Source organism: Vanacampus margaritifer, chromosome 20, assembly GCF_051991255.1.
Source record: "Vanacampus margaritifer isolate UIUO_Vmar chromosome 20, RoL_Vmar_1.0, whole genome shotgun sequence".
Taxonomy (NCBI): domain Eukaryota; kingdom Metazoa; phylum Chordata; class Actinopteri; order Syngnathiformes; family Syngnathidae; genus Vanacampus; species Vanacampus margaritifer.
The window spans coordinates 1,471,568-1,485,214 of record NC_135451.1 but is presented as its reverse complement, the minus strand read 5'-3'; the positions used below and the strand labels follow the sequence as shown (position 1 = coordinate 1,485,214).

The 13,647-nt window shown below is 45.1% G+C and overlaps 2 protein-coding genes across 3 annotated transcripts in view; one reads left to right on the top strand and one right to left on the bottom strand.

The window, feature by feature from the left end:
* The window catches only part of LOC144040099 (dual specificity calcium/calmodulin-dependent 3',5'-cyclic nucleotide phosphodiesterase 1C-like), a 141,405-nt gene that overhangs the window by 76,747 nt on the left and 51,011 nt on the right, over positions 1–13,647 (top strand). For both annotated transcript variants that reach the window (XM_077553919.1, XM_077553920.1), the window contains one exon: positions 6,524–6,625. In XM_077553919.1, coding sequence (XP_077410045.1) covers positions 6,524–6,625 — 102 coding nt within the window. The remainder of the gene's footprint in view (positions 1–6,523; positions 6,626–13,647) is intronic.
* LOC144040713 (uncharacterized) lies at positions 1,515–4,474 on the bottom strand. Its single transcript, XM_077555124.1, has one exon. The coding sequence runs from the start codon at positions 3,619–3,621 to the stop codon at positions 2,485–2,487; it is 1,137 nt and encodes a 378-aa protein (XP_077411250.1). The 5' UTR covers positions 3,622–4,474; the 3' UTR covers positions 1,515–2,484.

The following is a 13,647-nucleotide window of genomic DNA, read 5'->3' as shown; positions in this document are numbered from 1 at the left end:
CAACCTGTTTACCACAGACTAAGCACACTGCTTTACCTTTAATTTCTGTGAAGAAATATTTGACAGTCCATGTCTTGTTGAAAATACGGAATTCGTTATCAACTTTTCTTTTCTTGGGGTGTTCCGACATCTTGACCTGGCGCGAGTAAAAGTGCTACGTCTACGACGTGCATACGTAGTGACGTAACACTTTTCAAAATAAAAATTCAAAATAAAAGTTAAAAAAATTTTTGTTTAATTTATGGTGTTTATGATTGGCCTCACGCGGGCCGGACAGGGACGTACAAAGGGCCGGATGTGGCCCGCGGGCCGTAATTTGCCCAGGGCTGGTTTAAGTGCTATTGGCACTGAGTAATAGAAGTTTGAATACAGAAAAAGAGGTTAAAAATTAAAGTACCACTGATTGTCACGCCCAACTAAGTGGGGTGAAATTTGTTTTCCACATTTGACCCATCCACTAGTGATGGGCATGACTTCTTTTAAGTGAACTGAATCATTAGAATCAGTTTATTAAAAAGAACCGTTCAAAAGATAAGTTCAACGAACCGTGAACCAACCACACTATCACCCTACACCCCCCGGGCACGGACGTCATAAATATATATATATATTTTTTGGTTTTTGGGTGTAGTGCTTTATTGCTATTTTAAAATTTATATACAGACGCTCCCCACCTTACGAACGAGTTACGTTCCGGACGATCGTTCGTAAGGTGAATTTGTTCGTAAGTTGCTTCAGTGCTATATTTTGTATTATAATTTATGTTTAAAGCCTATATAAGTATATTGAAGGTTTATATAAGTATGTTTAAGGCTTGTACAAGTAATCTGCATTGGTTTGTACTGAAAAAAACTTAATAAAATGGAGAGAATACGTACAGTACTGTACTGTACTACGTATGTTAGAGAGAGAGAGCGAGACACACACACACAGTATGTACATGTACGTAATAAGATAAATAAAATGAAGTTTAACTTACTTTTGGAAGATGTACTCGATGCTTAAGGAGATGATGGAGGAGGAGGAAGAGGAGGATTTTATATCATGAGAGATTCTTCGTCGTCGCTGGAATCGGCTTCAAAAGTAATTTCCTGCTTCATGGGGACCGGCATTTCTTCCTCCTCCTCCTCGCCACGTTGCTCAGCCTCCAATGAGCTCTCACAGCGCCAATCGTCGGTATTAGCGGCGGAAAGAAGCACTACGCGCAATACAAAATCTAACTTACAGCATTTCTTTCCAAACATTTTTCGACATACTGCACGCGCAGAAATGTTCGTATGTACCGTTGTTCGCAACTCGAATGTTCGTAAGTAGGGGAGCGTCTGTACTAATATAATTTACATTTTTATAATACTGCTACTGCTACCGCTACCCACGGTAGACAGAGAAGATAATATTTAGGTGTAGCCTACATGTTGAAGGAATTGTATGATTACTATTTTAAGTGTAATCTTTGCGTGTTCAAAATCATTGTATCCGAGATCTGATGAACAAGGTTCCTTGCAAGAATTTATTTAGAGGCCTCTAAAGACACAGTCAGGACATCACATCTGAATCCAAGTGATGATCCCAAGTGTGTGACAATTTACAGAACATCGACTCATTTATACAAAAAGATAAAAGGTTCCTCCTCCCGGCTCTTGATTGAACAAAGGGCAGACATGTCATCTCCTAGATTGAACAAAGGTGTAAGGTTGATGGTAAACAGACATCTTTATACAGTTCCCCTTCTTGATTGGGGGAACAGAAGTAATCAAAATCTGACCCCAGACCTTCAGTCCCTAAGTGACAAGAGACTCTGGCAACATCATGCACATTGCCCCTCCAACAGCATTTGAGGGTACAAAGATCAAATAAAGTTCACAAAATCACCATCCCACTGTATTCTTTTAAACACTCATGCTTATATCACATTGATATGCCTATAAGTAAATTCAAAAACAGTAAAACATCAAATTGAAAATATTAAATGTCTTCAGTCCTACCATTGAACTTCTATAAATTCAAAAACCGGACATTTAATCCCACAATAGTCTAGAGAGAAAGTCCAGCGCGAATCTTGATCGTCGCAAAATGAAGCAATGTTTATGTGTGGAGTTCAGAAAATAAGAATAGCAGGTGAGAGAGAGATAGAGGGGCTTAGCAGTCAGAATTCATTGATTCATTAAAAAATTCAGTGGAAGGGGCATAATAAATGTGAGGCATAACACTATGTGATGTGGTTACAGTAAGTGTCACGACGCAATAGCAGATGTGTCCGTCCCTCGAAGCCATCTTTTGATGAAGGTCTTTGTTGAATGAAAAGTGTGTTCGACAGTTGGTCAATTTTTTAAAAAGAGGCGTTTGTCAGCCTCTTTCTGAACCTGGCTGACTGCCAGAGATCGCAGGAAAGGTCACGGGACTTCATTCCCAGTGTGACTCTATCCTTGTGAATTGATGAAAAGGGGCATGTGATTCAAATCACCATTGAGTGATTTCCCCCTTTCACCAGCAGATTGACACTTGATCAGCTTTTCCAGGCGAATCAACTGTGCCCATCTTTGCCCATGGAAAAGGCACTCCAATGAATCTTCTTTCAGCGACCTCCTTCAGCTTCTTCTCAGTCCTCCTGACCAGCCGGGATGCTTGTTGACGCTCCTTTGACTCAATGTCGAGCTGCTCCTCCATTTGAGCGATTTTGGCCTCCAGGGAGGCGATGGTGTACTTGTACTTTGACTTGATGGTGCTTTCAAGCTCCTGCAGCTTCAGCTTCAGCTCCTTGTTTTGGCGATCCAGCTGGGAACGAGCGCCCTCCAGTCGCTGGACGCTGCTGTGCTCGGCGCCAAGCTCCGTGGTCAGCTGCTCCATCTGCAGTGTGGTTCTCTTCAGACGCTCGTTGATCATCTCGGTGTTGAGTAGCTCCTCCTCCTCTTCATCCAGCATCTCGCGCAGGTTGTTCTGCTCATCCTCCTGCTGCCGCAAGCGAGTGGAGATGTTGAGCTTCTGACGAGTCTCCTCTTGGAGCAGTTCCTGTGCATCCTGAAGCTGAGACTCCACTGAAGAAAGGTCTTTGCTGAATTTGATGTTTTTGCCCTCGGCTTCAGTCAGAAGGCTGTTGACATTGTCCAGCTCAGACTGCATTTTGGCCATCTTGTCCGCCATCTCCTGCCTCTGCCGTTCGCTGTCTCCAAATTTGACCTGAAGCTCCTGAACTTGGGACTCTGCTTTCTTGCGACGGTGCTCTGAATCGGATTTGCCTTGCGTCAGGGTCTTGAGCTCGATTTGCACCTCGTTCCATTCGCTCTCTAGGGCCTGTTTTGATTTCTCCACAGACATCTTGTTCCGCTTGGCCTGCTCCAGCTGTTCATTAAGCTCGTCAAAGGCCTGGTTGTGTTTCTGTCTCATGTCGGCCATCAGCTGCTCGTGGGCCTTGGCCTCGTCCTCCACAATCTTCTTGAGATCGGCAACCTCCGTCTCACGTTTGCTCCTCAGCTCCTGCTGTGTTCTCTGGCGTGGTGGGAGCGCTTCAATCATCACGAGCGTTGCAGCCTTTATCTGTTCGCTCAGCGAAGAGTTCAGAATATGGACCGGAAGTTTATGCAAATCAAACCAGCCGGAGTCTTGATCAAAAATGTCCTCCATTATATGTATTAATTAGTCGTTTTTAATATTTATAAAGTCAGTGACGTCTCACTTATGATACTACGATATAACAGATCAAAAATATTCTCATTAATCCCCCCAAAAATATTATTATTATATTTTTTTTTTTTTCTCAACAAATAAAATAAAACAATCTGCGCTACTTTAATAAATATATCCAGGATCTTCACGGACTTACTTCTCACACAGCACTCGAACCGTAGTAATTAATCCTATATTCGCCGTGGAAAATTCAATATCATATGCCCTTTCAAACGGCGGAGCGCTCCTTTCAGCTAAACAAAATTATCCAAAAACAATAAATATCGCGATCTCGCGATTTCTTAGCAATAGCATTTATAAATAATAAAAGCTATGCGTCAACCTGTATCCCTGAAAATAAATACTGCTTTAAGACGATCACAAAGCAGTCTCTTGGCTCCTTCGCAGCGAAAAGTTGTTTCCAACTCTACAAGTACTTAACAATTGCCTCAGAAATGCAGGGACTTACAATCTCTAAAATTCCTTCAGAACGAGACTGCCGTGTGTTTCCTGTAATTTTTAATAAAACGCCTGCTTCAGCCCGTTTGCAACAATCCGGCTTAATTGTGCACCATCATCGTAACGTTACGTACCTCATCTGCGCATGTGTCTACCTGCTGAACAAATCTATTCAAGAATCTAACGGTTTCTTAACAGCGGCGTAAGTCCGCTGCGTCTACCTGTGCCTCTTAGTACCAAATTTATAACAGCGGCGTACGTACGCTGTGTCCATTTATACTTCTTAATATCAAATTTATTCAAGAATCTCTCGACTTCTTAGCAGCGGCGCAACCCGCTGCGTCTGTCTGTGTTTCCCTTTCAGCGTGACAACCAACGTAACGACACTTCCGTAAACAATGCTGTCGTCACCACGTACGTGTACAGTTCGAACACCGTAGTAAAATCCGAAATCAGGGACTTCGTGTCCAACACAACGACTTCAAATTTTACTAACACCTTTTCACACAGATCTCATCACAATGTAATTTTTCAAGACGAATACCAGCTGCAGCGACTCGAAACAGACACAATTCCTCAAACGTGGATAAATGTCCACTCACCGTAATTAATTAGGCGCCTGGAATTGCATCCGTCCGTGAACGCCACAGCTCGCAACGTCGTTCGTCGGGTTCACCAAAATGAAGGAATTGTATGATTACTATTTTAAGTGTAATCTTTGCGTGTTCAAAATCATTGTATCCGAGATCTGATGAACAAGGTTCCTTGCAAGAATTTATTTAGAGGCCTCTAAAGACACAGTCAGGACATCACATCTGAATCCAAGTGATGATTCCAAGTGATGATCCCAAGTGTGTGACAATTTACAGAACATCGACTCATTTATACAAAAAGATAAAAGGTTCCTCCTCCCGGCTCTTGATTGAACAAAGGGCAGACATGTCATCTCCTAGATTGAACAAAGGTGTAAGGTTGATGGTAAACAGACATCTTTATACAGTTCCCCTTCTTGATTGGGGGAACAGAAGTAATCAAAATCTGACCCCAGACCTTCAGTCCCTAAGTGACAAGAGACTCTGACAACATCATGCACATTGCCCCTCCAACAGCATTTGAGGGTACAAAGATCAAATAAAGTTCACAAAATCACCATCCCACTGTATTCTTTTAAACACTCATGCTTATATCACATTGATATGCCTATAAGTAAATTCAAAAACAGTAAAACATCAAATTGAAAATATTAAATGTCTTCAATGTTAACATGTTATTTGTTGTAATAATTTATTTCAGTTAAAGATATCCCCAATAACATCATCTCCCCGCTGCTGTAGGGCGGGGCACCTCGTCATGTACTGGCGACTCAAGAGACTGTCACATAGATTTAACGTTAATTAAACATTGACCTTTCAAACGTTTTAATTAAACCAAAATACAATGTAGATGCAATGTCATCTTTTAAACACAAACTTCAATGTTGACATAATGTTGTGGAATCAATGTTGATTGACCAATCAATCTTCAACCGTAACCAAAAGTCAACCTTCTTAACCCTAATTCAATGTTGATTTAACATCTTTTGCTATCTGGGCCACGACCTCCCAGTCTCAGGGCGGACATTCTATCACTAGATCACTGAGCTGTTTTTTATGGTTTCAATATTATGTTCGTCCAATAATTTTTTAACAAAATCTTCCATGACTGGTGATTAGGACTTGAAAACACTACAGGGTCAAAGCTTGAGGTCTTCCCTAATTCCAGTTCAAGTTTGACAATAATACTACAAAAAATTTGCATTTTACACAGGTTTTTCCAAAACAGGGGTCCAGGCGAACAAAAGTGTGCCATTTTGGGGGATCCTTGAAAGCCCAGGTGAAGTCTGATAAAAATTCATTCATTCTTATGATATTGGAGGGTGTTACCCTGGCAACCAGGTCATCAATGTTTTGAGGATCTGATTGGCTTTTCAAAACATCCAACACCAAGAAGCTTTGCTATGACTGACTCAAACGACGACGCAGGTTTGGAAAGAGAACCTTTTGACGCACAGTACCTTTGTAAAAGTTTTCTTTGCCCTGTAAAGTGTCTTTGGGTGTCTAGAAAGGTGCTGATAAAATTAAATAAATTAATTATTATTATTATTATTATTAAGTGCTTTGTACATAAAGTTGAGTTTAGTGAATACCTTCAAAGTTGAGTTGAGTGAATGCCTCATATCAGACCACCAATGACCATCACATGCTGGAGCCATTGTACACTATTTACGGCAAACCACTAGGACACAAAAGCGATTCAAGGAACCGACAGGAGTTTGTGTCCGTTTTAGTGAATCAGGCCCTAAGACTATTAGATAAGAATCAGTTTCATATTTCTTGTAACAAGCAATTTGTCACTCTTTCAGAGAATTACGGAATCTGGTGGTGGAGATGGTGTTGGCTACTGACATGTCCTGTCATTTTCAGCAAATCAAAGTCATGAGGAACCTCCTTCAACAGCCTGAGGTGTAAGTATTTATAATAATATACTAATACGAATACTGTATGCATTTGATATAGAGCTCTGGATTCTGCATGGATTGAGTTTACGTTTGTGTTTTTGAATAGTCAGTCTGTCAATTCAAGTCATCTTTATTTTTATAGGGTTTTCAAACAGCTGTAGCGCTCACAAAATGCTTTACAGAAACACATAACATAAAAACATTACCAATAATACACTCATAACCAGCCAACAAATATTTTTTCTATTCCTACATATACTTTGATGTTTAAAGTGGTTATAGATGAAAGAGGAGAGATTTACCGCCAATCCCATCACTTCCTCTTCACCCTGTCTCATTTTTCTCTTCCCTCTCCCTTCTACTTCTTTGGGGAGGCTAAGACAAAAAATCCTATAGCGTCTTTCTAATAAGACGCTATATTTGTTGAGGGGTGAACCGGTGAGAACTATTCGGACGCGTGTCGTTGCACCAAGAAACAAAAACCCCCAAATTCCCGGCCGTGTGGTCCCAAAAAAATTATTCTAATAAAGTCCAATCCTTCCCATTCATGTCTAAAACACAACACGAGCCTTACCAAATAGGCTACAACAACTAACACCGTCAAAAAACTATTTGCCTCCAAGGTTCACACACACCTGTCGCTCATTACCTTGAGCTTCATTTAATTATTTCCTAGGGGCACATGCGCCACCATGCGGTCAAACCCAGGAATCACACGCAGAAAAGGAATAACAAAGAACACTATAATATGGCTCCAACAAATCCCTCTAAGAATTGGGAGGGCACTTTTTCTATCCGATCCGCTACGTCGTACGGTTTTCACAATACTAAAATTTAAAACACGATATCGATACCCAGGAAAATATTCAATACCATTTTCAAAACAGCGGACATAAAAATACTTTGAAAATGCATAGATTAACATAACCACCAGGCATGTGTCGAGAGTGGGGGGGCTATGGGTGCCAGGGCACATGCCCTTTTGGCACTGATGTCCAAAGTGTCTCTTTGGCCATTTATTTATCTAATTTATATATATTTTTTAAAAGTTGGTTAAAGTAGTTTTGTTGCCTTTCAAAACAAAAATTCAGCCACATAATTTACATAAAACAAATTATTATTACGTTATCCTTGAATGACGTCACACTACAAGACGTGCCCCATTCTGCCAGGTTGCTCGCCACTACACCTGCGGTCGGTAAGTTGGTCTCTCTGTTTGTATTTACGTAGTCTCACTCACAGTAAACAAAAGCCAAGGTCATAGAATGCAGAAAACTTAAGCAAAACAAATGCCTTTATTTGATAGATCTTGTCAACATGACCACAGACATGCTGTGTGCTTGCCTAGCTTCAATTGAAATGTAGTGACACAAGTTGTAATCAGCCTCGCAACTACGATGAAGTCTGATATTTGGTTCTGAGGGCACGGGGAAGATGCCCCCCTCAGTTTCATAAGGACCGCGATCCTTCCCATCCACTTTAGACGCGGCAAAAAGCCTTGGTAAAACTAACATTCCTCTTCCTGAAGAGTCCAACTTATAATAATGAAATATTAACATCTACACCTGCAGAAAAATAATAAAAGGCATTTGCTCTTACCTGAAATAAGCTAAATGTAAAGTAAGACATTTTTTATGCTACTTGCACTATAGGAAAATCCTAGTTTTGTTATTTAAAATGTAAATTTCATGTACATTTTACATAATCGTTTTTATTCATGTAAATTTGTTGTTCATAAATGATTTTTCATATGTCACACCGCGGTGAGGGTGTCTTGTCATTTCCTGTTTTATTGTGAAAAGTCTGACTCCTCTCGTTTCAGGTCACTTGCCCTTCCTCGTGTGGTGTCTGTGTCAACCCTGATCCCTGATTGTTTCCACCTGTTCCCCATTACCCTCATGTGTTAAATAGTCTGCGTTTTCCCTGTCTTGTGCCGAAGTGTTTTCGTTTGAGCCACTGAAGCCTGCCATAGACCACAGCCTTGATACCCAATTGCCTTGTTGCCTTTATTGCCTTGTCTTGTGAGAGAACCTTTGTTTGTAATTTTGTATAGCTTAGTTTTGTTTAGTCATAGAGTGATTTTTGTTTTTGAATGTAGTTTTGAACTTCCTCCCTTTTGGAGCGCTTTCAGTTAATGTTTGTATAGTCTTTATTTTCTCCCTCTCATTGAAGAGCTTTTGTTTTGTTAATTAAAAGCTGCTTTACCCTCCACCTCTTCCTCTGCGTCTGAGTCCAAAAACAGCCTCGTTGTGTCAGAACACTTCGGCCAGCATGGACTCAGCAGAGAGAGAGCAATTGATCGCAGCTTTGCGGGCTCAGGATGCCCGTCTACGCCGACAGGAGGAGTTTCAGACCGCCATGGCAACGCAAATGACCGAGCTTTCAGCTCAGATTCTGGGTGCTCGAAGTCGCACCAATAGCCCTCCGTCCGAGCCAGAGACTCAAGCTACCTTGCCGATCCCACCCGTGCCATATACCGGATCAGGGATCAAGTTAGCCTCTCCTGAGCGATTCGCTGGAGAGCCAGGACAATGTAAGGCCTTTTTAACAGACTGTGACATTCATTTTGAGTACTCTCCCCAGGCTTTTCCCACAGATCGTTCACGGGTGGCTTTCATGATTTCTCACCTGACTGGAAGAGCCAGAGCCTGGGCCACGGCAGAGTGGGCCCGCTGTTCCCCACTTTGCAGCTCCGCCCTGAAATTCCGAGCCGCTCTTCAGGGAGTCTTTGACCCAGCCTGTTCCGACCGGGAAAAGGCCCGGCAGCTAAGCAGTCTGATCCAAGGAAGGGACTCCGTGAGTGACTATGCCATACGCTTCCGCACTCTTGCGGCAGAGAGTGGCTGGAACACCACGGCGCTCTAAGACGTTTTTCTCAAGGGCCTGGCAACGTCCATCCAGGAGCTTCTCATCGCAGTCGATCTTCCACCGGATTTGGACTCACTCATCGCCCTGGCCATACGGACGGATCATCGGCTGCAGGAGGTGACGCAGAGCCGCGCTCGCCGGACCAGAACAATGGAGGGCTTCCCGCGCTTCCCAACATCAGGGGGGTCAGCTCCTCTTGGATCCCTGTCAGTTCAGCGCCAACCAGCTCCCGCGCAACCAGAGGAAGAGCCCATGCAACTGGGCAGAGCGCGGATCTCGCTGGAGGAGAGACGGCGTCGACAGCGGGAAGGGCTGTGTTTCTACTGCGAGAACCGAGATCACCTCGTGGTCGCCTGCCCAGCCAAAAGGACCCAAGAGGTGAGTCAAGTCACGACTCCGGCGGCGGTTGCACGAAGACTCACGTCAGTGAGGATCAATCATCTCACCACTCCCACAGACCTCTATGCCCTGATAGATTCTGGGGCCGACGAGAGCCTAATTGACTGGGGGCTGGTGAGACATTTAGGAGCCAAGACTGAGCCGCTAATCAAGCCCATTAAGGCTAGGGCACTGAATGGAAGTGAACTATTCATTATTACGCACATCACAGAACCCATCCAGCTCCAAGTCGGCAAACATAAGGAGCACCTAGTTTTTCAGTCTCCTTCACGGACCCTGGTCCTAGGACACCCCTGGTTGTGTGAACACAATCCCCATGTAGACTGGGTAACTGGCGAAGTTCTGGGATGGGGAAAGAATTGTGTGAGCCATGGGATTGGTTCACCAAACCGAGAAGTAGACATCACCACGGTTGATCACATTTCTGTCAAATCCTTCACAGACTCAGAATACCCGAATTTGAGCACCGTGCCTCCATGCTACCATCACCTCCAGGAGATCTTCAGCAAGACCAAGGCCATGTCGCTCCCACCCCATCGTGCCTATGACTGTGCCATAGAACTGATTCCTGGTTCCACCATTCCCAAGGGACGCCAATATTCTGTTTCAGGACCAGAGAAGGCGGCCCTTAGGGATTACATCGAAACTTCCCTGAAGGTTGGACTGATTCGTCCTTCCTCATCACCAGCGGGAGCAGGTTTCTTTTTTGTGGGGAAGAAAGATGGTTCCTTACGGCCATGTATAGACTATAGCCCCCTTAATGACATTACGATAAAGAACCGCTACCCTCTTCCTCTCATGTCCTCCGTCTTTGAAAATCTCCAACAAGCCACGATCTTTACTAAATTGGACTTGCGCAACGCCTACCACCTCATTAGGATCCGAGAGGGGGATGAGTGGAAGACAGGGTTCAATACACCTAGTGGACATTATGAATACCTGGTCATGCCCTTCGGACTCACTAACGCTCCTGCAGTTTTCCAGGCCATGATCAATGACGTGTTGAGAGACTTTCTGGACCAGTTTGTATATGTTTATTTAGACAACATACTCATATACTCGACAGATCTAGCCACTCATCAGATCCATGTTTCCAAGGTTCTTCAAAGACTGCTGGAGCACAAACTGTATGTTAAGGCCGAGAAATGCGTCTTTCATGCTGAAACCGTCTCCTTTTTGGGTTTCGTCATAGCTCCGGGGAGGGTTCAGATGGACCCGGCTAAAACTAGGGCCGTGACTGAGTGGCCCACTCCTGTTAGCCGCAAGAAGGTTCAGCAGTTCCTCGGGTTCGCAAACTTCTACAGACGCTTCATCAGAGGGTTCAGCGCAATAGCTGCCCCTCTGCATGCCCTCACCTCCACTCTGGTGAGGTTCAGTTGGTCACCGGCGGCTGAAGCTGCTTTTGAAGCACTCAAGAAACGATTTGTCACAGCTCCGATCCTCATAGTACCAGATCCACAGCGGCAATTCATGGTGGAAGTGGATGCGTCCAATGAGGGGATCGGAGCTGTCCTGTCAACGCGCAGAGAAGGATGGAAAGATGCACCCCTGCGCATTCTTTTCACGACGATTATCCAAGGCCGAGCGGAACTATGACGTTGGGGACAAAGAGCTTCTGGCCGTCAAGCTTGCTCTGGAAGAGTGGAGGCACTGGCTTGAGGGGGCAAAGCATCCATCCGTGGTCTGGACCGATCACAAGAACCTGGAATACATATGCAAAGCCAAGAGACTCAACTCACGCCAGGCCAGATGGACACTGTTCTTCAACCGGTTTTCCTTCTCTCTCACTTACAGGCCGGGGTCTCAAAACGTCAAACCCGACACCCTGTCCCGTCTCTACGATCCTGAGCCTGTAACTAAGGAACCAGAGACCATCCTTTCGCCGGACTGTGTGATTGGAGCCGTGACATGGCCAATTGAGAGGGAAGTGAAACAAGCCAACAGGGAGGCAACCCCACCAAAAGGGTGCCCGGCGAATAGACTATTTGTTCCAGAGCAGCTGCGCCCACAGGTGATCCATTGGGGTCACACCTCGCTTCTATCCTGTCATCCGGGAGTTTGACGGACAATTTACGCCATCTCCCGGCGTTTCTGGTGGCCTTCCATGGAGCCGGAGGTCCGGGAGTACATCGAGGCCTGCTCGGTATGTGCTCGAAACAAGACATCCACCAGATCACGCATGGGTCTGCTACAGCCCCTTCCCATTCCTTCCAGACCATGGGCAGAAATTTCCCTGGATTTTGTCACGGGACTTACTCTCTCCAAAGGAAAGACCACTGTTCTCACAGTAGTCGACCGATTTTCTAAGATGGTCCGATTCTTAGCCTTGTCAAAGCTTCCCTCAGCCAAGGAAACGGCTGAGGTCATGATTAAACACGTTTACGGGTTCCCTAGAGACATTGTGTCGGATCGGGGGCCCCCAGTTTGTGTCACGCTTTTGGAAGGAATTTTGCCGCCTAATCGGCGCCAAAGCCAGCCTAACCTCAGGGTACCACCCTGAGGCTAACGGTCAGTCGGAACGTCTCAACCAGCAGCTGGAAACCGGTTTACGGTGCCTTGTCTCTCAGAACCCGGCATCGTGGAGCAAACACCTGGTCTGGGTTGAGTTTGCCCATAACTCCCTGCCCACCTCTGCCACTGGACTCACCCCCTTCAAATGCGTTTTTGGATACGACCCTCCTTTTTTTTTTCTAACCTAGAGTCTGAGGCCTCTGTTCCTTCAGCCCATGCCTTGGTCCGTCGTTGCCATCGCGTCTGGGCAGCCGCTCGGCAGGTTCTGGAGCGCCAGAGAGACAGAGGCAAGCGAGCAGCGGATCGGAAAAGGAGACCTGCTCCAGTATACCAGCCAGGGAACAAAGTGTGGTTGTCAGCCAAACATCTGCATTTAAAGGTGCCATGCCAAAAGTTGGCGCCTCGGTTTGTGGGCCCATACCCCATCTCCAAGGTGATCAACCCGGCCGTGGTCCGTCTTCGCCTGCCTCGGTCCCTGCGTGTTCACCCAACGTTCCACGTAAGCCAAGTCAAGCCAGTCAAGGAGAGTTCTCTGGTTCCGGCTCCTACGCCCCCGCCGCCTCCGGTGATTGTGGATGGGGGGCCCGTCTACAGAGTCAAGCGATTGCTGGCCGTCCGCAAGCGGGGCCGGGGCAGGCAGTTCTTGGTGGACTGGGAGGGGTATGGGCCCGAGGAAAGACAGTGGATACCTTCCCGCTTCATCATGGATGACTCTCTAATTGAAGACTTTTTTTAGGGCTCATTCTGACCAGCCTGGGCCGTCAGGAGTCGGCCCTAGGGGGAGGGGTACTGTCACACCGCGGTGAGGGTGTCTTGTCATTTCCTGTTTTATTGTGAAAAGTCTGACTCCTCTCGTTTCAGGTCACTTGCCCTTCCTCGTGTGGTGTCTGTGTCAACCCTGATCCCTGATTGTTTCCACCTGTTCCCCATTACCCTCATGTGTTAAATAGTCTGCGTTTTCCCTGTCTTGTGCCGAAGTGTTTTCGTTTGAGCCACTGAAGCCTGCCATAGACCACAGCCTTGATACCCAATTGCCTTGTTGCCTTTATTGCCTTGTCTTGTGAGAGAACCTTTGTTTGTAATTTTGTATAGCTTAGTTTTGTTTAGTCATAGAGTGATTTTTGTTTTTGAATGTAGTTTTGAACTTCCTCCCTTTTGGAGCGCTTTCAGTTAATGTTTGTATAGTCTTTATTTTCTCCCTCTCATTGAAGAGCTTTTGTTTTGTTAATTAAAAGCTGCTTTACCCTCCA